Source organism: Mastigoproctus giganteus, chromosome 5, assembly GCF_048544385.1.
Source record: "Mastigoproctus giganteus isolate SK-2022 chromosome 5, ASM4854438v1, whole genome shotgun sequence".
Lineage (NCBI taxonomy): Eukaryota > Metazoa > Arthropoda > Arachnida > Uropygi > Thelyphonidae > Mastigoproctus > Mastigoproctus giganteus.
This window is the reverse complement of record NC_143579.1, coordinates 125,772,117-125,798,436: the sequence shown is the minus strand read 5'-3', so window position 1 is coordinate 125,798,436 and position 26,320 is coordinate 125,772,117. Positions and strand designations below refer to the sequence as shown.

Sequence of the window (26,320 nt, the reverse complement as noted above, 5' to 3'; positions counted from 1 at the left end):
TCACAGAAATTCTCTCAGATATGCCAGACAAGCTGTACTCACTACCTGGGAGTCTAAAACGCTGATGGAACTGATATTCGGGTGACACTCAAGTCAAGTGAACCCAATTTCGGCAAAGTCTGGACGGTCTGTGACAGCCAAATCATCTGCTTGCACCTTCACAATGGTGGGACTATTAGTAATCCTGGGTATAACCTCCATGAATAAGTACATGGTGGGTGACTACCCAGGTGTGAACCAATGTAAGCAGGGATCGAGGTGTGGCGCCCACACCACATGGAGGAACGCCGCCCCTCTATGTTACCAGACACTACTAGGTGGTAGATGACTCTCATCAACCAGTGAAATACCACCACTTTGCTTATTGGAGCCTTGAAGTGGTGGAACCCATGTTTAGTCTCTAGAGCTAAGTTCCGGTCAACCCTTCCCTATCTCTTCCATCATGCAGTATGATTGATGACTTTTGAGGTTATGATGAAGGTCGTGGCGAGATCCAATATTCCTTACATTTCGAAGGAACAGCTCTAAAACGGAGTTCGCAGGCCGGCCGCTAGTTAGTACACCGGACCGAACCTACTGGTAACTCTCTAGGAGGCTTCCGGATCAGCTAGTGTATAATCTTGCTACCTCTACTCTGCCACAGATAGTGACTGGAGGGAGTCCGAGTAGTGTGTATGTGGGGAGCATTGTCGAGGCCACATTATGTCAAGGCCACGTGTACGCCATATCCAAAAATTTCATTACTTCATACAGCATGTCCCACCCACTTTTTCTTACTATTGAATACACCATGAATTGTCAAAATAATAAAGCAAGCTTATCTGTGAAAAGATCTAAACCTCCCAAGCACTTCCTAATTCATTTCACAAATATATGTGGTCTCAATTCTAATCCCAACGATGCCCATTTCCTCTTGCAGTCTTCCAAACCCCATGTACTTTTTCTGACAGAATCTCAGTTATTGCTTGATTCAACTACTGCTCATCTCAGATGCCCAAATTATTCGCTGTATGATTCCTTTCGCCTCAAAGGTGGTACTTGTGCATATGTCCGTTCTGATATTCCCTGTCAGAGACTTGGCAATTTGGAATCTCCTCTCTTTGATCTTCTCTGACTTAAAATCTCTCTACCTCATTGTGTCAAATTCATCTGTTCTCTCTACCGTTCTCCCAACTCCACTAATCACTTGGAGATCTTTGACTTCCTCTCTTCGCAACTTCACTTTCTCCAGTCCAACTTTCCTAACAGTGAAGTAATTTTCCTTGGTGATTTTAATGTTCACAACTCCAGCTGGCTTCCGTTTTCTAGTCACACCAACCCAGCAGGTCGAGATGCTGAGGCTTTTGCAATTACTAATGACCTAGCACAGATTGTTCATTTACCTACAAGAATACTGGACAATCCTAATCATACAGCCAATACACTTGATCTTTTTCTCACAAACAACCCTTCTAAGTACACGGTTGAAGTGAGAGGTCCTTTAGGCACTTCAGATCACAACTTGGTGATTGTCTCTTTTCCAATGGAACCTTTATCTCATGGCTATTCCCAACCTCGTGTTGTTTCGCATAACAAGAATGCAAAATGGGATGACCTGCGAGACTTCTTTTCCTTGGTCGGATTACTGTTTCAAAACTTCTGATGTCAACGTTTGCTCAGATCGTGTCAGTGAAATTATTCTTGCAGGAATGGAATCCTTTATCCCACACTATATTTTAAAATCTCGTCCTTTATCTAAACCTTGGTTTTCCAATAAATGTGCTAAGGCTGTTCAAGAGAAGAATGCTGCATATCGTAATTGGCTTGTTTCTAATTCTTCAGGTTCATTTTCTGCCTACACCAAAGCTCGCAACAATTGTAAAGCAGTTATTAATCAGTCCAAACTAGAGTTTGAACAGGCTAAGAGTAGAAAACTGGCTTCTTGCGCTAATGGTAGCCGAACATTATGATCTCTTGCCAAAGCTACTGGCCGCAACTTTTGTCCATCTCTGCTCCCACCTCTGTCCAAACCAGATTTCTGTTGTCACTTCAGCCAAGGATAAAACTGACCTGCTAGCATCCCATTTTTCTTCCAGCTCATGTATTAATGATCTTGGTAAAACACCTCCCACCATTCCCAACATGATCCATTCAATGCCTCCTGTGGTCTTCCATCAAAAGGATATCAGAAGGATTTTAATGAATCGTGATACTAAGAAAGCTCCAGGTCCTCATGGTATTTCTCCACTTGTTCTCAAAACCTGTGCTCCTGAACTATTCTTTGCCGCCTTTTTTCACTTTCTTATTCCAAAGGTGTTTTTCCTTCTGCTTGGAAATTTGCTCATATCCAGCCAGTTCCTAAAAATGGGTGATAAATCCCTCCCATCCAATTATCGCCCCATTGCAATTACTTCTACTCTTTCTAAAGTAATGGAGAAATCAATTAACCGCCAACTCTTAAACTACCTAGAAAACTTCCATCTGATCAACAATCGCCGAAGGGGTTAATGAGTATGGATTCCGTCAGTGTTGATCCACTGGTGATAATCTGGCTTATGTTACCCATTTGTGGACTAATTCAATGGAAAGGTTCGGTGAAATACAAGTAGTGCTCTTGACATCTCAAAGGCTTTTGATCATGTTTGGCATAAAGGTCTTCTAAACAAGCTTCCATCTTATGGTTTGCCAACTGTTTTTAGTAATTGGTTATCCAGTTTTCTCTCTGATCGCTCACTGAGGGTGATGGTAGATGGCTCTCTGTCTTCTAACTTCTCCACTAATGCCGGTGTCCCCCAAGGTTCAGTTCTTTCCCCCACTCTTTTCCTCTTGTATATTAATGACCTTCTTCCATTGACTGGAAATCCTATCCATAGTTTTGTCGATGATAGCACATTACATTCCACTTTCCATTTTAAGAAACCTTGCCCTGCTCAATCAGCTTCAACTTCTCGAAAATCTGCTGCCAATTCCTTAAATGCCGATCTTCTGGTAATTCTCCAGTGGGGCAAAGACAACTTAGTTGATTTCAACTCTTCTAAAACTTAGTCTTGTCTTATATCTCTCAAAAAGGATTCTTCTACTCCTATGCTTATCTTTAGTGACATTCCGATTTCTAGGCAAAATGATATATCTCTTTTGGGATTACCCTGACTTCTAATCTCTCTTGGCACAAGCACATTACAAATATTGCTTCCTCTGCATCAAAAAACTTGGTTTTCTCTTTTGCTCTCGGCGTTACTTTTCTTCGAAACAGCTGCTCACTCTGTATAAATTGCAAATCCGCCCTGCCATGGAATATTGTTCCCACATCTGGGGTGGTGCCCCCAAAACCTCTCTCAGGCTTCTTGATTCCATTCAGAAGAGGGCAGTTAGGTTAATTAATGATTCATCTCTAACAGTCTCTCCACTCTCTTTCTCATAGACGTACTGTTTCTGCTGCATGCCTCTTCTACAGATACTTCAATAGGCACTGTTCTTCTGAATTGGCTTCTATAATTCCTGCTCTCTCTTTCAAGACAGTCCGAACACGTGCCGCCACCAGCCAACATCTATTTACTGTCCAACTTCAAACCCACAGAACCAACTTTTTATCTTCCTCATTTATTCATTCAACTGCTGTTTTCTGGAACAACCTTCCTTCTTATGTATTTCCTGAAAATTACAATCTACAGAAGTTCAAGTCCAATGTCAACAAATATCTTCTTTCGTCTTCTCAACCTCCAACCCAAGCACGGTACCAAGTACTATAGGTTCTAATACCTCTCGTGTTTGGGGTTTACATAAAAAAAAAAAAAAAATTAACCCTGTTTGGGCCCAAGTTATCTCATGTACTCCAAAAAGTGTGCAAATTATACAGATTTTTTTAATAAATTAGCGCTTGAGCTAAAAGAAAGGCACAGGAAAAAGTCTTCATTACTCATTATATAAATAAATTTAAAAAATTAAGTGAAATGCACAAGCAGTAATCGTGAACTAACTACATTCTGATACACGGCCACCACAAGTGGATAGGCGAGGTAAGCGTCGCTTATGAGTGGGAGTTCTAGAGGGTGCCAAAATATTTTTCGATATTGTTTTTGTGAATTAATTACGTGGGTTCAGTATTCTGCATTTACAGTAAATTATATTTTGCTTACTGGCAGCACAGGAATGCGCACTACTGTTCTGACATTGCTGTACAATATAAGTAAAACGAGAGCCAGACATAAGAAACTCCTGAGAAATCTCAGGATTTACCTGGCTAATGCAAAAGTAGCCAGATAAATGATGGAGAAAATATGTTTCAGTCCTAAATTTGGAGGTATTATTGTTTGCTTTGGATATTATTGCAACCCAAGATATTTTGTGTAGTTCCAAATAACCTTTAAAACTAAAAACGAGATATCTCGGGATAATCCATGAAGGGGTTAATGAGTGGCACAAACACAGAGCATTTTGCAATTCTAAGATGAAATTTGTAAAAGCAGTAGCTGAATTTGCTTGCATTTCAGAAAGAACAGTAATAAAAGTTTAAAGGATGTTGTAAGTCAAAGACAACTATAAATCATCAGCAGAATGCAATGGAAAGTCTGCACTAAGTGATAGTGATTGGGGACTAATATCCATGTTTAGCAAATGATAAATGATTTCAAACAACAAAAGAACTGCAGCAAATACTGATTAAGGACTGCATCAGATAATTTCTGATATAACACTACAAAAAGAGAACAGCATAACATGAATATCTGGGACAGGAGTCACCTGTAAAGACCAATGTTAACAGCTGTGCTTAAAAATGCTATGCTAACACGGATTAAAAGCTATAAAAACTGGACTGTTTACAATTATAAAAAGTGTGAAATGGTCTGATATATCCAAATAATGGCAGGCACTGAATTCCCAGGAGAAAAAATGAGGCATTTCATCAAGACTGTGTGCAAGGTATTGGAAAAGCTGATGGTGGCGGTCAGCAAAGCTTTGAGGATGTTAACTGGGTGCCTTATTTTAAATACCAACCAAATGAAATCAGGCTGGCTATAAAAATATTGTGAATTATGAGGTTGTGCTTTTGCTTAACATCTGAAGATCACACAATTTCAACACTCCTGTATTCCAAGATGACAGCTTGTGGTTAATGGGGACTTTACTGTTTTAAAATTACACAATAGAATGGTAGGACATTTAAATTGGCCAGACAAGTCACCCAACTTTAATCCTACAGAGAATTAAGGAACTATATTGAACATAAAGTGAAAACAGAACAACAGCATCCACAAAAACCTGAATGAATTATGGGTTAATTTTTTTTTTTTCAAAATGGCTTAATACTGATATCAGAAGAAGAAGAATCTTTATTGCAACACTTGGAATGATAATTTACATACAAATTGTAATATTAGTTGCAACAGCCCATCATGGCACAGTGGACAGGGGTTAACATTGTACTACAGAGACATTATTGCCTCAGGAACCAAAATACATAAATAAATAATAGAAATGATAAATAAGCACAAAAAAAAAAACAAGTACAAGAAAATGGAGAAATGCCTTTAGTATACTACATATTTAGAACATTAAGTGAGTGTACAATCATTTGCTTCACAATACATACAATAAGGACAGACATTGAAGTGCATAAATATGTACATAGTTCTTTGGGTTAAAAATATACATTGCTGAAGAATCAAATTATAATAGTAGCCTTGGCTACCCCACTGAGTATTCCTTTTCTATATTGTCTATCACGACAGAACTTATTGAAGTCAACATCTAGGTCCTGTACTCGAGAGCTACTTGTTCTAGCTGAATTCCTACCAATGAAAATTCATGAAGTAATTTCAACTGCTTACTGGTAGAGGACACATTACTAAATGAAAATTTGCAGAGGTGACTAATATTTTGTCTGGTGGCTTTATTTTTGCATCAGAAAATCGATTATATTATAATTATCTACAGATGTTTTACCTGGATGACATTTGCCTTTCTTCCCTGTTTTGAAGAAACTGAAAAAATCCACCCAATCTTAGATGTTCCCATGTGGCCAACAAATTCCTCATGAATTTGGAATGTTCAGGAAGTAACTACAGAATAAAAAACGGTCAACTATTTATTTTCTTTTATAAAAATTCTGCCAGTTAAGATAACAAAAATATTAAGAGCATATCTGTATTATTAAATGATATCTGTAGGCATTTCATAATAAATATATATCCACTGATTTACAACAGGTCGAGATGAGTTTCAACGTTAGAATGCCTTACAATGGGGGATTTTAACTTCCCAGATATTGACTAGAACTTGTGGCTTGGTCACTCACACACTAGTAAGACTTTTGTAGATTTATTGGATGATTATTTTCTGCAGCAGCATGTTCGAGAGGCAACCAGAGAGGGTAATACTCTTGATCTGATTATTAGCAGTGATCATTCTTGTATTAAGAATTTGCAAATAAAGGAACCACTAGGTGTCAGTGATCACAATGTACTGATGTGGGATTTACTTAAAGATATAATTACCATCAGGGGTAAAGGAAAGGGTTTTTACTTCTGTAAAGGTGACTACAATGGTCTCAGACAGTTTTTAAATTCTGTACAGTGGGATCAACTGATGATGTTACCAACAGCAAATGCTAAGTGGGAAGAATTCAAGGAATTAATCGTGTTTTTTTTTTTTTTTTTTTTTGTTAGTTGTTGCCGCATCGGCTTCTGTGGCCATAATGCATTTTCCACAGTTTTTGCATTTACTCTGATCCAAGCCCGAGGCGGGATTTGAACCTGCGATCTTTGGGTTGCCAGGCAGGCACTTTACCCACCCGGTTAGCCGGTCGGCGAATTATTTCTGGCAGCTACTAAAAGTTTCATACCTACAAAGAAATATTGTTCAAGGTTTAGGCCTAAATGATTGTCAAACGAACTAATGACAACTCAGCGTTGTTATGGGTGTATATGAGAGGTTGAAGGACAGGGTGGATGCCCTCGAAGGATCTAAATTGAGGGGTTGAGGGGCCCATCAAGGTCTCAGGTGCCCACATCAATGCCAGAGCTTGCACTTGATCATCATGAAACACAGAGGCAACTCCCAAGGCAGAATGTGCTGATCCCACAGGAACTAGTAGTTGTTGGTGACTCTATTGTCAGGGAAATGGGGAACATGGTATGTAAAAATGGATAGGTGGAACAGGACCAGGTTATGTCTGCCAAGGGCAAAGGTTGATGACATTGTAGAGCAGATATCATCTTTTAAGGGCTGTTGTTGTTATTGGTTTTTAGGAGCATTAGCAACTAAGGCCATATTGCTCCAGGAATATGTGGTGGTCATTCCCTGACCTTTCCGCATCCTCCGTATTTGGTGGTGATGGGCTCGAACCCTGATCTAGTCAAGAAGCGTGCTACGCACTGCTGCTCCTTCCCACCTGGCTACGGAGGCACTTCTCTTTTAAGGGCACAAAGGGTGATATTGTTGTACACGTTGGCACTAACGATATTAAGAGTAGGAGACCAGGGAAATTACTTAACAAGTATGGGTCACTGTTGAAAAAAAGCCATGAATTAGGGTTGAATTTGAAAATGTCTGCAATTCTGCCCAGACACAATAGGACAGAGTACATGATGAGAGACTTGTCAATCAATTTAGCCCTGGAAAGATTGTGCAAGGCTGTTCAAGGGGTAGAATTTGTTTTCACCCTGGTCTATACTTGTTAACAGGAGAAAATGCTTTTTTTTTTTTCCTTTTTTTTTTTTTTTCCTTTTTTTTTTTTTTTTTTTTTTTTGTTAGCGCATCGGCTTCTGTGGCCATAACGCACTTCCCAAGGTTTTTGCATTTTACTCTGATCCAAGCCTGAGGCGGAATTTGAATCCGCGATCTTTGTATTGCCAGGCACTTTACCGACCTGGCTAGCCCAGTCAGCTGAGAGACTGCTTCTACAGGGATGGGATACACTTAAACAGAAATTGTGCAAGAATATTTGCTGATGCTATCGAGGCAGTGTTGGATGAGTCAGAACACTGCTAGCTTGGTGGGGAGATACAAAGACTAATAGATTAAGAGTAGCCATTGGCAGAGGTGAAAGTGATTCTTCCACTACTTTTATTGGAATGAGCATCAGCCTGGAAAACAAGATGGAGGGTATTTCAGAGAATGCCGGGAGTCATTGCGGTACAATAAAAAAATGAGTTGTGTTAGTGTAGCTAAGAATAGGAACAGGTGCATGTATTCTTGTGTATACAGCAATGCTAGGAGCTTGGTAAATAAATTTGATGAATTTGAGGTATTGCTCAAAACATCAAAGGCAGATACTGTTTGGATATCAGAGACGTGATGTCACACAGATATAAGGAATGCAGAACTGGAATTTGGAGAGTACAATTTGTACAGGAAGGATAGACAGGATAGGAAAGGAGGAGGGGTTATGCTATTAGTTAAGAAACACGTAAAATCCAAGCAAGTGAAGCCAGTCGATATCACTGGACAGTGCAGTGTTGAGTCAGTTCGGTATGACATAAGCATTGGGAGATCAAAATTGAGAGTAGGAGTGTGTTATAGGCCTAATGACTCTGACGAGTATAATAAGTAACTGTACAGGGAAATAGAGTGGGCCAATAAATCAGAGAGTCTTGTATCGGGAGAATTTTAATTTCCCAGATATTGAATGGAATTTGTAGGTTGGTCCCTCACACACTAGCCAGGCTGTTGTGGATTTATTGGATTATTGTTTTCTACATCAGCATGTTCAGGAGGCAACTAGAAGAAATAATACTCTTGATCTGATTATCAGTAGTGATTCTTCATGCATTAAGAATCTGCAGATAACGGAACCACTAGGTGGCAGTGATCACAGTGTGCTCAAGTGGGATTTACTCAAAGAGGTAACTACCATCAGGGGTAAAGGGAAGGGTTTTTGCTTTCGTAAAGGTGACTACTGTGGTCTGAGCCAGTATTTAAATTCTATACGGTGGGACAAACTGATAATGTTACCAACAGGAAATTCAAAATGGGAAGCATTCAAAGAATTAATCTTGGAAGCTACTAGGCTTTACATACCAACTAAGAAATATTTTTCAAAGTTTAGGCCTAAATGGATGTCAGATGAACTAATGAGACATATGCCAGAGAAGAAAAATGCATGTGATACATATAAATTAATGGGTGACATGGAAATCTATGATAGATATACGCTGGTCTGTAACCAAGTCACAAAGGACATTAGGCAGGCAAAGGCAGATTATGAGAAATCTTTGGCAAAGGATGCAAAGAAAAACAGCAGAGTTCTTTATCTCTGTAAACTCTAGATAGAAAGAGATGAATCAGATTGATCCACTGGATATTGATGTTCAACTGTTCATGATCCTGCTCAGGTGGCTAACAAACTAAATGAGTATTTTGCATTTCCATTCACACACAACGAGTTATTCAGGAAGGGAATGCCAGAGGTGAATTAAACTCTGGCAGTGAGCTAGATGATTTTGTAATAACTGAGAGGAAAGTGGAAAAGAAATTGTTGAAGATAAACATAAAAAAGGCACAAGGGGTGGATTGGATCAATCGAATTATCAATCGAGATAGCAAAGGAAGTTTGTTGTAGTTGTTTATTTGGTTTTTAGGAGCATTAGCAACTAAGGCCATATTGCTGAGGGATATGCGGTGGTCATTCCCTGACCTTTCCGAATCTGATTGGTCCACTTGATATCGATGGTTCAACTGTTTATGATCCTGCTCAGATAGCAAACAAACTGAATGAGTATTTTGCATCTACATTCACACATGAGGAGTTAAAGTTTGAATGTGCCAGAAGGGTATCAAATTGAAGCAGGGTGCTTAATGATTTTGTAATAACTGAGAACCAAGTGGAGGAAAAATGTTTGAAGCTAAACATAAGAAAGGCACCTGTGGTGGATGAGATCTAGTTATATCAAAGGAGGCAGCAAAGGAAGTAAGCAAACCCTTAGCCATAATTATGAGAGCATCCTTGGATTCAGGGGAAGTCCCCATGGATTGGAGATGTGCAAATGTATCCCCAATTCACAAAGGGGGATCGAGTGTAACACGAGTAATTACAGACCAGTTAGTTTAACTTCTGTTCCGGGTAAAATAATGGAGTCACTGGTTAAAGATGCATTGCAGGATCATCTAGAGAAGACTGCAGCAATAATTCAGATACAGTATGGGTTTGTTAAGAGAAAGTCTTGTCTGACAAATTTTATTGGATATTATGATGTGGTTACAAAGGAACTGGATGCAAAAAATAAATCTGATATCATATACTTGGATTTCAGGAAAGCTTTTGACACTGTTGTGCATGGAAAACTACTATACAAATTGGAGCAGAATGGTATTAAGGGTAAGTTGCTACAATGGATAAAATGATGGTTAAGTGGGAGAAGACAGAGGATGGTAATCAATTAGTGCTGCTCTTCGTAGACTAATGTTATTAGTGGAGTCCCACAGGGTTCGATGTTAGGTCCACTGCTATTTTGTATATTTATCAATGATATTGATGAAGGTATATCAGGCTTGGTGTCAAGGTTTGCAGATGATACAAAGGTTGGCAGGGTTGTTAATGACAGTAATGGCAGTGTGCTACTGCATTAGGACCTAGAAAATTTGGGCAGATGGGCTGAGAAGTGGCAACTGAAGTTTAACATTGAGAAATGCCAAGTAATGCATATGGGTAGAAGTAACCCCAGAGAAACGTACGAACTGTCTGGTACTATACTTAAGGTGGTAAAAATGAAAAAGACCTGGGAGTAATTGTGCAGTCAGATATGAAATTTTCTGAGCAATGTAGACAGGCTGCCAGGTCATGGTGTTTTCTGAATGATATACAGGAATTTTGTTAGCAGGGAAAAGGCGGTGATTGTCCCTCTGTATAAGGCAATGGTCAGGCCACACATTGAGTACTGCATACAGGTCTGGAGGCCTCATTTTAGGAAGGATGTAGATTTGCTTGAGTGTGTACAGAGAAGGGCAACAAGATTGGTGAGGGTAATTAAGGGAGAGCGACTTAAGTTCTGCAAATTGCAGCAGTTGGAGACTAGGATCAGATCACCTGCGAGATGATCTGATTGAGGTGTATAAGGCCTTGAATGGGTTGAGCATGCTGAATTCTGATGGGATTCTTCCACTTTTTCAGATTACAAACCTAAGTGGGCATAAATTCAAATTGAGGAAAGACAGATGTAGAATAGATGTGCGGAAATTTGCCTTTAGCCAGCGGGTGGTTAATTGCTAGAACAAACTTCAATCGGTCATTGTGGAAGTTGATAGATTAAATAAATTTAAGGAAGAACTGGACAAACATTTAGAGGGAACTGTTTTATAAATTTTTTTTTTTTTTTTTTGGCTGATGCTACATAAGCTCATACACTTGCTTTCTTGCATCACGAATCACTACTACTACTACCACTATTATATCCTTAGGAACATTTCTTGTGACGGATTTAAAATTCACAAGAAGTGATAATAAACCCATCACCAGAACTTTTTATATTTTAGTATTACTAGTGCAAATGATGCAAGAAAACAAGCTTGTACAGCAACAAAATAATTAATAAATAAAAACAACAACACTCTCCACATCACCTGTTCTAAGAATTTGATTAGTCCTTCCTTAAAATTAGTCAAACTACCATTTCCACAACACCAGATGGAAACTTGTTCCTGGAATCAACTAGCAACTGGCTGAAGGTGAAACTACACATCCATCCTGCAACCATCAAACCTCAATTGAAATTTATTACCCCTTAAAGCATGTGAAATGAACAAGAGGAAAGATGCAATCAGTAGCATTTAGCTTACTCAATCCATTCAAAGCCATAACAACCTCAATGAGACTTTCTTGCAAGTGCCTAGTTTCCAGACACCATAGTCTGTAGAATTCAAGAGTCTTGGTAGAGTACCCTGTTTTTTTCCCCTTCCATTATCTCTTTTATCTTCTCTGCATTTGTTCCAACAGATTAACACCTTTCCTAAAATGAGAATTGCAAAAACGTACACAGAATCATAGCTGACACCTTTTGACTTTAAAAAAATTAACATCAGACATTCATAAGCAGGAGGAAAATAGGTGATTTTTCAGATAAAACTAGAAAAAAAAAACAGGAGGTTCTTTGCAAAAATGTAGGAGTGCTTAACAAAAACCAGCAGGAATACAGGAGATATTTCAGAAAAAAGACAGCATTATAAATTAAATTTCACTAAAAAAATTAACATTTTTATTAAAATACAAGCATATGATTGTTAACCAGTACAGTGTGCATCTATACATTAGCATTACTTAACATATAAATGCCTCTGGATTTCTGATTCAATATTCTATTAAACATCAACCAATTCTGACTGCTTCAAGAAAGACAATGTTGCAGATTTTGAATCTTCAGAAATATTGAGTCAAAGTTTTTTTCACATCAATGGCTCTGAGGTCTAGTATCAATTGTCAGGAGCATTTCCAAAACTTCACCAGAAAGAGTACTGAACTCAGTTTTTGTTTTTCTAACCTGGTGGAATATTGACTCACATTTAGAATTGCCACAAATGATTGTTAAAATACCAAGCATGATTAGAATAATTTTCTTTATTTTTCATTAAATTTCCATGCAGAATTGTCAGTTCTCTCACCAAGGACCATTGCACAGTAAAATTGGCATAAATGATGCTGAAAAGCATTTATTATTTCATATTTATCTGCAATGTCACAAAAAAGTACCAGAAACTAATATACAAAAAAATTTCAAAAATCATGAAAGTGATGCACTGCAAACTGATTAAATTTGAGCTACCTCAGCATTTATAAGAACATAATTTTTCAATGGAAACTTGTGCACTATGTAGTCACATATGGAAGTATAATCTACTACCTCACTGAGGAAAACTGCAGAATCTTCTCTTCTTTTATACTCTTTGCAACCTTGGCAATAGACATGCCTATGACTAACAATCCCTGTTCGTTTTCTTCCACAAAGATTTTTTGCTATTTTGTTATCGGAAAATGTTTCAAAACAATGCACCTGCATGATCAGCACAGCTCAGAGTAAAATGCAAAAAATTGATGTCAGATGAACTGAATACTTGTGGCAGAGAAGAAAAATGCTTGGGATGCATGTAAATCATCAGGTGATACAGAAGCCTATGGCACATATAAACTACTCCATAATCAATTCACAAAGAAGGTAGACAAGCTTAAGCAGATCTGTGTAACAATTGATTACCCTATCCAGAATTTAAAACAAATACACCAACCGTTTAATTAAAATGGTTTAATACCAGAAACTAAAATGAACCAAACGATATTACACTGTAAAATGATATATGCAAGATTTACAAAATAAATATATACGATGAAACTTTAATATACAATAAAATAAATAAAAAAGACCGGGCGCATAGGTTCTGGGACCGTAAGTGGCTAGAGAGTTTGTGGATAGGCTCGTCTGAGAACAATAATATGAATAGGGACAGGGGTGTTCGATTTCACCCCCTACTAGAAGCTGTGGTCCTGGCAAAAGACGAGCGTTTTATATTTCCACGCTCCCGAGCCGCTTCCGGTTCTGGATCGTATGGAAGAAGTATTGAGTATGCGCCTGGTCAACCACGTGTGCCGTGAGCCTGTTACTTAAGGATGTGTTGATTTAACATCATTGTTGTTGAGAAAGGAGGCGGAAGCCTCCGAAAGCTTCAGTCAATGTTTTATCGCTTTTAGCTTTATTGTATTTTAAATATTTTATTCATTTTATTTATTTTATTGTATATTAAAGTTTCATCGTATATATTTATTTTGTAAATCTTGCATATATCATTTTACAGTGTAATATCGTTTGGTTCATTTTAGTTTCTGGTATTAAACCATTTTAATTAAACGGTTGGTGTATTTGTTTTAAATTCTGGATATGTACTCTCCCAACCTTAGAGGCCTTTTTGAAGATAGTTGATTACCCTACTCAGGTTGCTCACAAACTGAATAAGTATTTTGCATCTACATTCACAGATGAGAAATTCTTTATAGAAGGGGATGCCAGAAATCTATCAATGTCTAAAAGGGAGCTGAATGATTTTGTGATTACTAAAAGGAAAGTGGAGGAGAAAATGTTGAAGCTAAACATAAAAAAGGCACATGGAGCAGATGGGATCAATCCAATTATATTAAGGAAGGTGGCAAAGGCAGTAGGAAAACCATTAGTCATAATTAAAAGAACATCCTTGAATTAATCGAGGTCCCCATGGACCTCCATGAATTGATATGCAAATGTAACCCCAATTCAAAAAGGGATATCAAAAGGTGAAATGAATAATTACTGACCAGTTAGCTTAACATCTATTTCAGTAAAAGTAATGGAGTCACCGATTGAAGAAATAATGCAGGACCATCTAGACAGGAATGCAATTATGCTGCACTCACAGCATTGATTTATTAAGGAGAAGTCTTGTGTGTCCAATCTGATCGGATACTATGATGCAATGACCAAGGAACTGGATGCAAAAATTAATTTTGATATCATATACTTGATTTTCAGGAGGGTGTATGGTACTTCAGCAGTACCCTGAGTGCAGTACCACATTGGAACATTACTCTGGGGCTACTGCTACTCATATGCAAGGGAACAAAAGGATTCTCTTACCAAAGATTCAGTTTTGCAAATTGCAGCATCTGGATAATAGGCACTTGCAAGGAGATCACTGAATATTTAAGGCCTTGAACAGATTGTGAAGAATGTGATGAACATTGAGTAAGCTCAATGTTCATCAAATTCTTCCTCTCTGAGACTACACACATGAAGGGGCATAAAAGGAACTAGATAAATTATTAGAGGAGATGGATGAGTGAGGTGAGTAGTGTGTTCTATTTATTTTTTTTTTGCTGATGATCTTTAAGCTTGCTTTCTTGCATCATTTCCCACTACTAATGTTAATACTAAACATTCTTCATGTGTGACATCATCACTATTAATTACAACATCTGTTTCTGCAAATTTTTCTATGCATTGCATACTGTCAGATTATTTCTTTGAAAATGTCCAATTACACTGTTTCCAACCACTGAAAATTCACATCTACATATGGAACACAAAGGCAAACATTTTCCTGTTTTCACATTTTAAAATATATGGAAAATTCTACATATATGTGCTTTGAAATTTTACATCATACCTCTGTGGCATTGTACTGAAATACTTTGTCAATCAGCTTTGCACAACACAAGTACTAAGAAATGACTACTGATAACAGGTAACGATTGCATTACTGTCTTTCAAGCTTGCAATGTATCTAGCATGGTGCACATGATGGGCAATTTTTTAATGAAACTAAGAAGAAATTTGCAAGATTAAATTTAAAAAATCTAATTTTAGCGTAGTTTTATTATTTTGTGTTATTAAAAGAAAAATATGTTGAAAAATTTAGTTTTTGCAAAGAATGATAGAAACTCTTTGTCACCAATTGCATTATGAGCAAGATGGATAACAATCAAATCAAGTAAAAATGATAGAATCTCTACCATAAATCCATAGAATTGACAGTTATGCAATACTCAAGATGTAGCCTAACCATTGCCTTATACAACTGTATGATCACCTCCTCATCCCTGCTGACAAAATTCCTGTATATCATTGACAAAACTCCCTGAGTTCTCCTGGCAGCCTGTCTGAACTGCCTCAGAAAACTTCATATCTGACTGCACAATTACCCCTGTAAGTCATATTCATTTTCCACTACCCTGATTGTACTACCACATAGTGAATCTGGGATTACTACTAGCCATATGCAGTACCATGCATTTGTCAATATTAAAAATTCAGTTGCCATTTCTCAGCCTATCTGCAAATTTTTAATTGGAAAGTACCAACGTATCGCCAATATACATAAAGGTGATTCTAAGAGTGTAGTGGGAAATTAGCGATCGGACAGTCTAACTTCAGCAGAAGGGAAAATCAGGGAAGGAAAAATCAAGGGCCATTCAGGATAATTTGAGAGCAGAGGGAGTTTGAGAATGAGCGTAGCCTGTGCGGACGTACATTTTTGCCGCTCCTGGAACAGAGAAGTTTTTTCTGATTTATTTTCTGTTTTATTAGCTTAAATTAGCATATTAACTTATTTTCTAGAGTAGCTTTATATTCCTATTTACGATACTTAGATTAAAGTAACTAAGATAGAGATTCTGTAGGTATTACTTAGTATCGGTAAGGGTATCAAATCCACGTGTTTACCATTCATAATTTGCCGCCATTGTTACGTGATACAAAAAATATCTCGAAATAGATAGCATAAGCTTAATATAGTATAGTATAGTACATAATATTGTCAATTAATTGGATATTAATCTTGTTGAACTTCATTGTCAATTAAATTGTACTTTTAACTATACATGTAACGAGTTGGGTTACGTAACATAAATAATTAGTAAAAAATAAATAATTAATACTTAACTTGATACAGAAGTTATATAAAGGGATTTCGTAGATAACACTCGATACTGAAACATAAATATAGCATTATAACTGTGTTGGGATATAAGTTTAGGGTTTTAATTTTGTACTGAAATTGAAATTTTATTGAAATTAAATCGAAATCATGACTCAGACCAGAGCAGCAAAGCAAAAGGCTCAAGCTATGGGAGTGCTGTGGCTCAGGTGAGAACTGAGGGGGGCAGCTGCCCCCTGAATCACAGACTGTTAAAATACACTACTTGCTTGATGTTTGTGGAGCAGTCGGGTACAGGGCATGATACTGCCATGGGGGATGTCTTTGTGTGTGCGGATGCAAGGAGTGTAAGGAAATCAGGCGACAACTCAGCATTGTTATGGGCCTATATGAGAGCTTGAAGGACAGCTTGGATGCCCTCGAAGGATTAAAAGTGAGGGCCCATCAAGCTCTTGGTCATCACGCAACACAGCGGCAGCCCCCAAGGCAGAATGCGCTGATCCCAAAGGAACTACTAGTTGTTGGTGATTCTACTGTCAGGGAAATGGGAAACATGCTTTGTAAAAAGGATAGGTAGAACAGGACCAGGGTATGTCTGCCAGGGGCAAAGGTTGATGACGTTGTAGAGCGGATATCATCTTTTAAGGGCACAAAAGGTGATATAGTTGTACACGTTGGCACTAATGATATTAAGAGTAGAAGACCGACGGAATTACTTAACAAGTACAGGTCACTGTTGAAAAAAAGCCGTGAATTAGGGTTGAATTTGAAAGTGTCTGCAATTCTGCCCAGACACGATAGGAGGGAGTATATGATGAGAGCCCTGTCGATCAATACGGTCCTGGAAAGATTGTGCAAGGCTCGAGGGGGTACAATTTTTTTCAGCCTGGTCTGTACTTGTTAAGAGGAGAGACTGCTTCTACAGGAATCGGATACACTTAAATAGAAAGGGTGCAAGAATGTTTGCTGATGCTATCGAGGCAGTGTTAGGCGGGTCGGAAAACTGCTAGATTGGGGGGGATACAATGACTAATAGATTAACAGTAGCCACTGGCAGAGGTGAAAGTGATTCTTGCACTGCTTCTATTGGAATGAGCCGCAGCCTGAAAAATAAGATGCAGGATATTTCAGAGACTGCTGGGAATCATTGGGATACAAATAAACACATGGGTTGTGTTAGGGTAGCTAAGAAAAAGAACAGGTGCATATATACTTGCGTGAACACCAATGCTAGGAGTTTAGTAAATAAATTTGATGAATTTGAGGTATTGCTCAAAACATCAAAGGCAGATATAGTGGGGATTTCAGAGACGTGGTGTCACACAGATATAAGGAATGCAGACTGGAATTTGGGGAGTACAATGTCTACAGAAAGGATAGACAGGGTAGGAAGGGAGGAGGGGTTATGCTATTAGTTAAAAAATACATAAAATCCAAGGAAGTGAAGCCAGTCGACATCGCTGGACAGTGCAGTGTCGAGTCAGTTTGGTGTGACATAAGCATTGGGAGATCAAAATTGAGAGTAGGAGTCTGCTATAGGCCTAATGACTCTGATGAGTATAAGACGAAACTGTACAGGGAAATAGAGTGGACCAGTAAATCAGAGAGTGTTATAATGGGGGATTTTAATTTCCAAGATATTGACTGGAATTTGGGTGCTGGTCACTCACACACTAGCAAGGCTTTTGTGGATTTATTGGATGATTGTTTTCTACATCAGCATGTTCGGGAGGCAACTAGAGGGAGTAATACTCTTGATTTGATTATCAGTAGTGATTCTTCATGCATTAAGAATCTGCAGCCAGAGGAACCACTAGGTGGCAGTGATCACTGTGTGCTGCAGTGGGATTTACTCAAAGAGGTAACTACCAACAGGGTTAAAGGGAAGGGTTATTGCTTTCGTAAAGGCGAGTACAATGGACTGAGACAGTATTGAAATTCTATACAGTGGGACCAACTGATGATGTTACCAACAGCAAATTCAAAATGGGAAGCATTCAAAGAACTTATCTTGGAAGCTACTAGGCTTTACATACCAACTAAGAAATATTGTTCAACGTTTAGGCCTAAGTGGATGTCAGATGAACTAATGAGACATATGGCAGAGAAGAAAAATGCATGGGATACATACAAATTAACATGTGACACAGAAGCCTATGATAGATACAAGTTGATCTGTAACCAAGTTACAAAGGAGGTTAGGCAGGCGAAGGCAGATTACGAGAAATCTTTGGCAAGGGATGCAAAGAAAAACAGCAAAGAGTTCTTTAGTTATGTAAACTCTAGAAGGAAGGGGATGAATCAGATTGGTCCACTTGATATCGATGGGTCAACTGTTGATAATCCTGTTCAGGTAGCTAACAAACTAAATGAATATTTTGCATCGACATTCACACATGAGGAGTTATTCAGTGAGGGGAATGCCAGAGGTGTATTCAACTCTGGCAGTAAGCTAGAGAATCTTGTAATAACTGAGAGTAAAGTGGAGAAATTGTTGAAGATAAATACAAGAAAGGCATCTATGGTGGATGGGATCTATCCAGTTATATTAAAGGAGGCAGCAAAGGAAGTAAGCAAATCCTTAGCCATAATAATGAGAGCTTCCTTGGTCTCAGGGGAAGTACCCATGGACTGGAGATGTGCAAATGTGACCCCAATTCACAAAGGAGGATGAAAGAGCGACACAAGTAATTATAGACCTGTTCGTTTAACTTCTGTTCCCGGAGAATTAATGGAGGCACTGGTTAAAGAAGCACTGCAGGATCATCTAGACAAGACTTCAGTTATAGCTCAGACACAGCATGGTTTTGTTAAGGGGAAATCTTGCCTGACCAATTTGATTGGATACTATGATGCAGTCACAAAAGAACTGGATGCAGGGAATAACTTTGATATTTTATACTTTGATCGTAGAAAGGCTTTTGATACTGTTGCACATGGAAGACTGCTGCACAAATTGGAGCAGTGTGGCATTGGAGGCAAATTGCTGCTATGGATAAAGGGGTGGTTGAGGGGGAGAAGACAGAGAGTGGTAATCAATGGACACTGCTCATCGTGGACTAATGTTATTAGTGGAGTCCCTCAGGGTTCAGTATTGGGTTCATTATTGTTTTCTGTATTTATAAATGATATTGATGATGGTATATCAAGCTTAATGTCCAAGTTTGCAGACGATACGAAGGTTGGCAGGGTTGTCAAGGACACTACTGATACTATGCTACTGCAACGGGATCTGGAAAGGTTGAGCAGATGGGCTGAGAGGTGGCAAATGAAGTTTAACATTGACAAATGTAAAGTACTACATATGGGAAATGGCAACCCCAGAGCAACGTATCAACTGTGTGGTACTACACTGACAGTGGTAGAGAATGAAAGTGACCTGGGAGTGGTTGTGCAGGCAGATATGAAGTTTTCTGAGCAGTGCAGATGGGCTGCAAGAGTAGCTCATGGTGTATTGTCGATGATATATAGGAATTTTTCTAGAAGGGATAAGGAGGTGATTATTCCCTTGTCAATGGTCAGGCCACACCTAGAGTACTGTATATAGGTCTGGAGGTCTCATTTCAAGGATGTAGAGATGCTGGAATGAGTACAGAGAAGGGCAACAAGATTAGTGAATGGAACAAATGGGTGCTCTTACGAAAAAGGCTTAAGTTTTACAAATTACAGTGTCTGGAGACTAGGCACCAGCGAGGTGATCTGATAGAGGTGTATAAAGCCTTGAATGGTTTGAGCATGCTCAATGCTGATGGGATTCTTCCTCTTGCTCAGAATAATCACCTGAGATGGCATAAATTCAAATTGAGGAAGGCCAGATGTAGGATAGACGTGAGGAAATCTGCCTTTAGCCAGTGGGTGGGTGGGTGGCTGGTGGAACAGACTTCCATCCCTTGTCGTGGAAGTTGATAGCCTAAATAAGTTTAAGGCTCAGGTGAACAGGTATTTCGAACGAACAGAGGGGTGAAGTGGAAATGATTATTTTTTATTTATTTATTTATTTTTTTATTTTTTTTTTTTTTTGGCTGATTCTGCATAAGCTTGCTTTCTTGCATCAAATGCCTCTACTAATGCTAATGCTAATTTAGATAGAAATAGATTTCGGAAGGGCACACAGCATGGTTTTGTAAAGGAAAAAGCATGTTTAACAAATCTGCTTAGCTATTTTGACAGGGTCACTCGTGAGCTGGAGTTAGGGAATAATTTCGACATTGTTTATTTAGATTTCAGCAAAGCATTTGACTAGTCCCACATGAGCAGTTACTTTATAAGCTGGAACAGGTTGGAATAACAGGAAAAATCCTTAGATGGATAACAGGATTCAGGAAAGGAGGCAGAGGGTTGTGATAAATGGTTATTCCTCAGATTGGGTTAATGTAAGAAGTTGTGTTCCCCAAGGATCAGTATTGGGACCACTGTTGTTTTTGATTTTCTTAAATGACATCGATGAAGAGATAGAGGGTGTGACGTCTAAATTTGCAGATGATGTAAAGATCAGTCAAAGAGTAGTTAATGATCATTGCCAAGCAAAGCTTCTTCAATGTGATCTACATATACTTCAGAGATGGTCAGAAAAGCAGCAATGAAGCTTTAATTCAACAAAATTCAAGGCCTTACAGCTGGGGAACAGCAGCCGCAAAATAACTTATACACTTGGTGGAGATGAACTAAAGTTAGTAGTGGAAGAAAGGGACTTGGGAATTATGATGCCATCAAACGTGAAGTTCTCCGAGAATTGTAGACAGGTTGCAAAGAAAGCCCATGGTGTCTTATCGATGGTTTTTCCAAACATTTTCTAGTAGAGATAAGGACAGCATAACCCCATTATACAGGGTGTCTCAAATATATTGGTACAAATGTTTAGGGGAGGTAGGTAACATCTAAAGGAATGTGAATCGCATAGGAACCCATAATCGGAAACATCACTGAAAAGTAGTAGCAGAGGCACAATAAGCAGAAATGACACAAGACAGTAATTAGTGGCAAACATTTATTTGACATAATATTAACAATGGAGTACGAGATGGATGCATTTCATGATGTTACAACAGATGATCGAAGAGACGCAATGCATGCGTGACACCGATGCAGCATGGATTGGCAGACACGGTCGAACACATCTGGAGTTTCTTTGACAGTAGAAGCAGCACAGACGAATCTCGCCACAAGATCCATTTCCATCTCAACAGGTGATTCATACACGATAGATTTGAGGGCCCCCACAGAAAGAAATCAAGGCTTGATAAATCAGGTGAGCGTGGGGGCCAGGCACCGGGTCCACCATGGCCAATGCATCGACGCCCAAAACGCCTTTTCAAATAGTCACGAACACACCTTCCATAATGGGCAGACGCCCTGTCATGTTGAAACCAAATGTTGCATCTCACTTTGCTGGAACATCGTCAAGTAACCCTGGTAGAACTTGTTCAAGAAAGAGCCGATATTTAGCGGAGTTCATGCAGGATGGTAACAGATATGGGCCGACTAAGCAGCCCATACCTGCCCACACATTTATTGCGAAGCAATGTTGTGCCGCATGGGGGTGCACACCGTGTGCACCCTCTGCTAATCCACACACTAGGTGCATGTCTGCCAACTCACAGTTCGTATATCGATGCATGCTCTTCGTGCAGCGACTACTGCTTGAATGAGTAAACTAGAAATTTTCCCTCTCCCGAACTGATGAACAGCGCCATGTACCGACTTACGGTGACGTTTCCAGTTTTGGGTTCCTATGCGATTCACATTCCTTTAGATGTTACCTACCTCCCCTAAACATTTGTACCAATATTTTTGAGACACCTTGTATAAGGCTATTGTTAGACCACATTTGGAATACTGTATTCAAGTGTGAAGATTGCACATAAAAAAAGACTGAGCTTCTTGAAAGGGTTTTATTTTAGCCAGTGAGTTAAAAATTACTGGAATAAGTTACCTACATGGTATGGTTGAGGCTGGCAGTTCAGGGAAATTCAAAGGTCAGCTGGATAGTTATCTACAGGACGAAGGAAATGCATAGGTTGTCTATTTCCTTATATTTTATTAATTATTTATTTTATTATTATTTTACTCTTTTTTTTATTTTTTTTGGGCTGGTGCAGCATAAGCTTTAGGCTTCCTTGCACGATACAGCCATTACTAACACTAATATGAAAATACTATTTTTTTGTTATCTTGTTGCAGTAACCTATCCAGATTACTGTCATTAACCACCTTGCCAACCTTCATATCATCAGCAAACTTAGACATATGCCTGACATGTCTTCATTGATATGATATGATTCATATCATATCTTCATTTATATTAATAAATATTAAAAACAACAATGGGTCCAGCAGTGAACTGTGGAGGACTCTATTAATAAAATTACACTGAGAATCAAGAACATAATTGCCCATTATGTTCTTGATTAGATAACCTCCATCTAACTTTTCCAATTCAAGCATCTCTTTATCCATAGCAGCAAAATGCCCTTGATATCACAGTGCTCTAATCTATATAGCAGTCTTTGTGATATCAAAATTAGTTTTGCATCCAGTTCCTTTGTTATCATGGTATGCAATAAGATTGAACGAATAGATAACCCCTTAAGAAATCCATGCTGCAGTATAACTGCACCCTGACAGTAATTTAACATTACTTCTTTAACCTGTGACTCTGTTATTTCCCTTGGAACAGAAGTCAAGCTAAAAGGTCTCTAATTACTCACTCAGACAACCTGTCTAGTGCTTAGGAAACTTCATATCTGACTTCACAATTAAACCCAGGTACTTTTCATTTTCCAGTACCCTGAGGCTCTACTGCACAGTTGGTACATTACTCTGGGATTCTTCAAATAGGCCTCTGGGGGTGAGAATGTTCTGATTCATAATAACTGCAATAATACACCAACTGTATAACTGAAACTTTATTAAAATAGGAATAATATAGTATTAGACTGGATTAAAATAAAATAAAACAAAATGTACTGATTGTACAATAAAAGAAATAAGATAAAATAAAAATATAAAGAATAGCAATTACATTATATGGAATAAAAGCTATAAAAACGACCGTGGCTTAGCATTAGCATTTAGCATTAGTAGAGGCATATGATGCAAGAAAGCAAGCTTATTCAGCATCAGCCAAAAAAAAAAACAAAAAAACACACCACTCCCATTTCACCCCTCCGTTCGCTCAAAATACCTGTCCAGTTGAGCCTTAAATTTGTTTAGGCTATCAACTTCAACAACAAGTGATGGAAGTCGGTTCCACCAACCAACCACCCGCTGGCCAAAGGCAAATTTCCGCACATCTATCCAACATCCGTCCTTCCTCAATTTTAATTTATGCCCTCTGAGCTGATTATTCAGTGTCGAGTCAGTTTGGTGTGACATAAGCATAGGGAAATCAAAATTGAGAGTAGGAGTGTGCTATAGGCCTAATGACTCTGATGAGTATAATAAGATATTGTACAGGGAAATAGAGTGGGCCAGTAAATCAGAGAGTTTTATAATGGGGGATTTTAATTTCCCAGATATTGACTGGAATTTGTGGGTTGGTCACTCACACACTAGCAAGGCTTTTGTGGATTTATTGGATGATTGTTTTCTACATCAGCATGTTCGTGCGGCAACAAGAGGGAGCAATACTCTTGATCTGATTATCAGTAGTGATTCTTCATGCATTAAGAATCTGCAGATAAATGAACCACTAGGTGGCAGTGATCACAGTGTGTTGAAGTGGGATTTACTCAAGGAGATAACTACCATCAGAGGTAAAGGGAAGGGTTTTTGTTTTTGTAAAGGTGACTATGATGGTCTGAGACAGTATTTAAATTCTATACAGTGGGACCAACTGATGATGTTACCAACAGCAAACTCAAAATGGGAAGCATTCAAGGAACTAATCTTGGAAGCTACCAGGCTTTACATACCAACTAAGAAATATTGTTCAAGGTTTAGGCCTAAATGGTTGTCAGATGAACTAATGAGACATGTGGCAGAGAAGAAAAATGCATGGAATACATACAAATTAATGGGTGACATGGAAGCCTATGATAGATATAAGTTGGTTTGTAACCAAGTCACAAAGGAGATTAGGCAGGCAAAGGCAGACTACGAAAAATCCTTGGCAAAGGATGCAAAGAAAAACAGAAAAGAGTTCTTTACCTATTTAAACTCAAGAAGGAAAGGGATGAATCAGATTGGTCCACTGGATATTGATGGTTCAACAGTTGAGGATCCTGCTCAGGTGGCTAACTATCTAAACGAGTATTTTGCATCTACATTCACGCATGAGGAGTTATTCAGGAAGGAGAATGACGTAGGTAAAGTAAACATTGGCAGTGAGCTAGATGATTTTGTAATAACTGAGAGGAAAGTGGAGGAGAGATTGTTGAGGATAAACATAAAAAAGGCACCTGGGATGGATGGGATCTATCCAGTTATATTAAAGGAGGCAACAAAGGAAGTAAGCAAACCCCTAGCCATAATTATGAGAGCTTCTTTGGACTCAGGGGAGGTACCCATAGACTGGAGATGTGCAAATGTAACCCCAATTCACAAAGGAGGATCAAAGGCTGACACAAATAATTATAGACCTGTTAGTTTAACTTCTGTTCCAGGTAAATTAATGGAGGCACTGGTTAAAGAAGCACTGCAGGATCATCTATACAAGAATTCAGTTATAGCTCAGACGCAGCATGGTTTTGTTAAGGGCAGGTCTTGCCTGACCAATTTGATTGGATACTATGATGTAGTCACAAAAGAACTGGATGCAGGGAATAACTTTGATATTATATATTTGGATCTTAGAAAGGCTTTTGATACTGTTGCACATGGAAGACTGCTGCACAAATTGGAGCAGTGTGGTATTGGAGGCAAAATTCTGCTATGGATAAGGGGATGGTTGAGTGGCAGAAGACAGAGAGTGGTAATCAATGGACACTGCTCAACGTGGACTAATGTTATTAGTGGAGTTCCTCAGGGTTCAGTGTTGGGTCCGTTGTTGTTTTCGGTGTTTATGAATGATATTGATGATGGTATATCAAGTTTAATGTCCAAGTTAGCAGATGATACAAAGGTCGGCAGGGTTGTTAAGGACACTACTGAAGCTCTGCTGCTGCAACAGGATCTGGAAAGGTTGAACAGATGGGCTGAGAGGTGGCAAATGAAGTTTAACATTGACAAATGTAAAGTACTACATATGGGAAACAGTAACCACAGAGCAACGTATCAACTCTGCGGTACTACACTGACGGTTGAGAATGAAAAGGACCTGGGGGTAATTGTGCAGGCAGATATGAAGTTCTCTGAGCAGTGCAGACGAGCTGCAAGAGTAGCTCATGGTGTCTTGTCAATGATATACAGGAATTTTTCTAGAAGGGATAAGGAGCTGATTATTCCCTTGTATAAGGCAATGGTTAGGCCACATCTTGAGTACTGTATACAGGTCTGGAGGCCTCATTTCAAGAAGGATGTAGAGCTGCTGGAACGGGTACAGAGAAGGGCAACAAGATTAGTGAATGGAACAAAGGGTTGCTTTTACGAAGAAAGGCTTAAGTTTTGCAAATTACAGAGTCTGGAGACTAGGCACCGGCGAGGTGATCTGATAGAGGTGTATAAGGCTTTGAATGGTTTGAGCATGCTCAATGCCAATGGGATTCTTCGTCTTGCTCAGAATAATCACCTCAGAGGCCATAAATTCAAATTGAGGAAGGACGGATGTCGGATAGATGTGCGGAAATTTGCCTTTGGCCAGCGGGTGGTTGGTTGGTGGAACCGACTTCCATCACTTGTTGTTGAAGTTGATAGCCTAAACAAATTTAAGGCTCAACTGGACAGGTATTTCGAACGAACGGAGGGGTGAAATGGGAGTGGTGTGTTTTTTTTTTGTTTTTTTTTTGGCTGATGCTGAATAAGCTTGCTTTCTTGCATCATATGCCTCTACTAATGCTAATGCTAATGCTATTCTGAG

General features: G+C 38.8%; 1 protein-coding gene across 1 annotated transcript in view; it reads right to left on the bottom strand.

Moving 5' to 3' along the window:
- Positions 1 to 26,320, bottom strand: part of HPS1 (Hermansky-Pudlak syndrome 1 protein) — a 455,504-nt gene that overhangs the window by 110,726 nt on the left and 318,458 nt on the right. Inside the window, exon 12 of the mRNA XM_090374645.1 lies at positions 5,923 to 6,038. Within this exon, the coding sequence (XP_090230771.1) occupies positions 5,923 to 6,038 (116 nt within the window). The remainder of the gene's footprint in view (positions 1 to 5,922; positions 6,039 to 26,320) is intronic.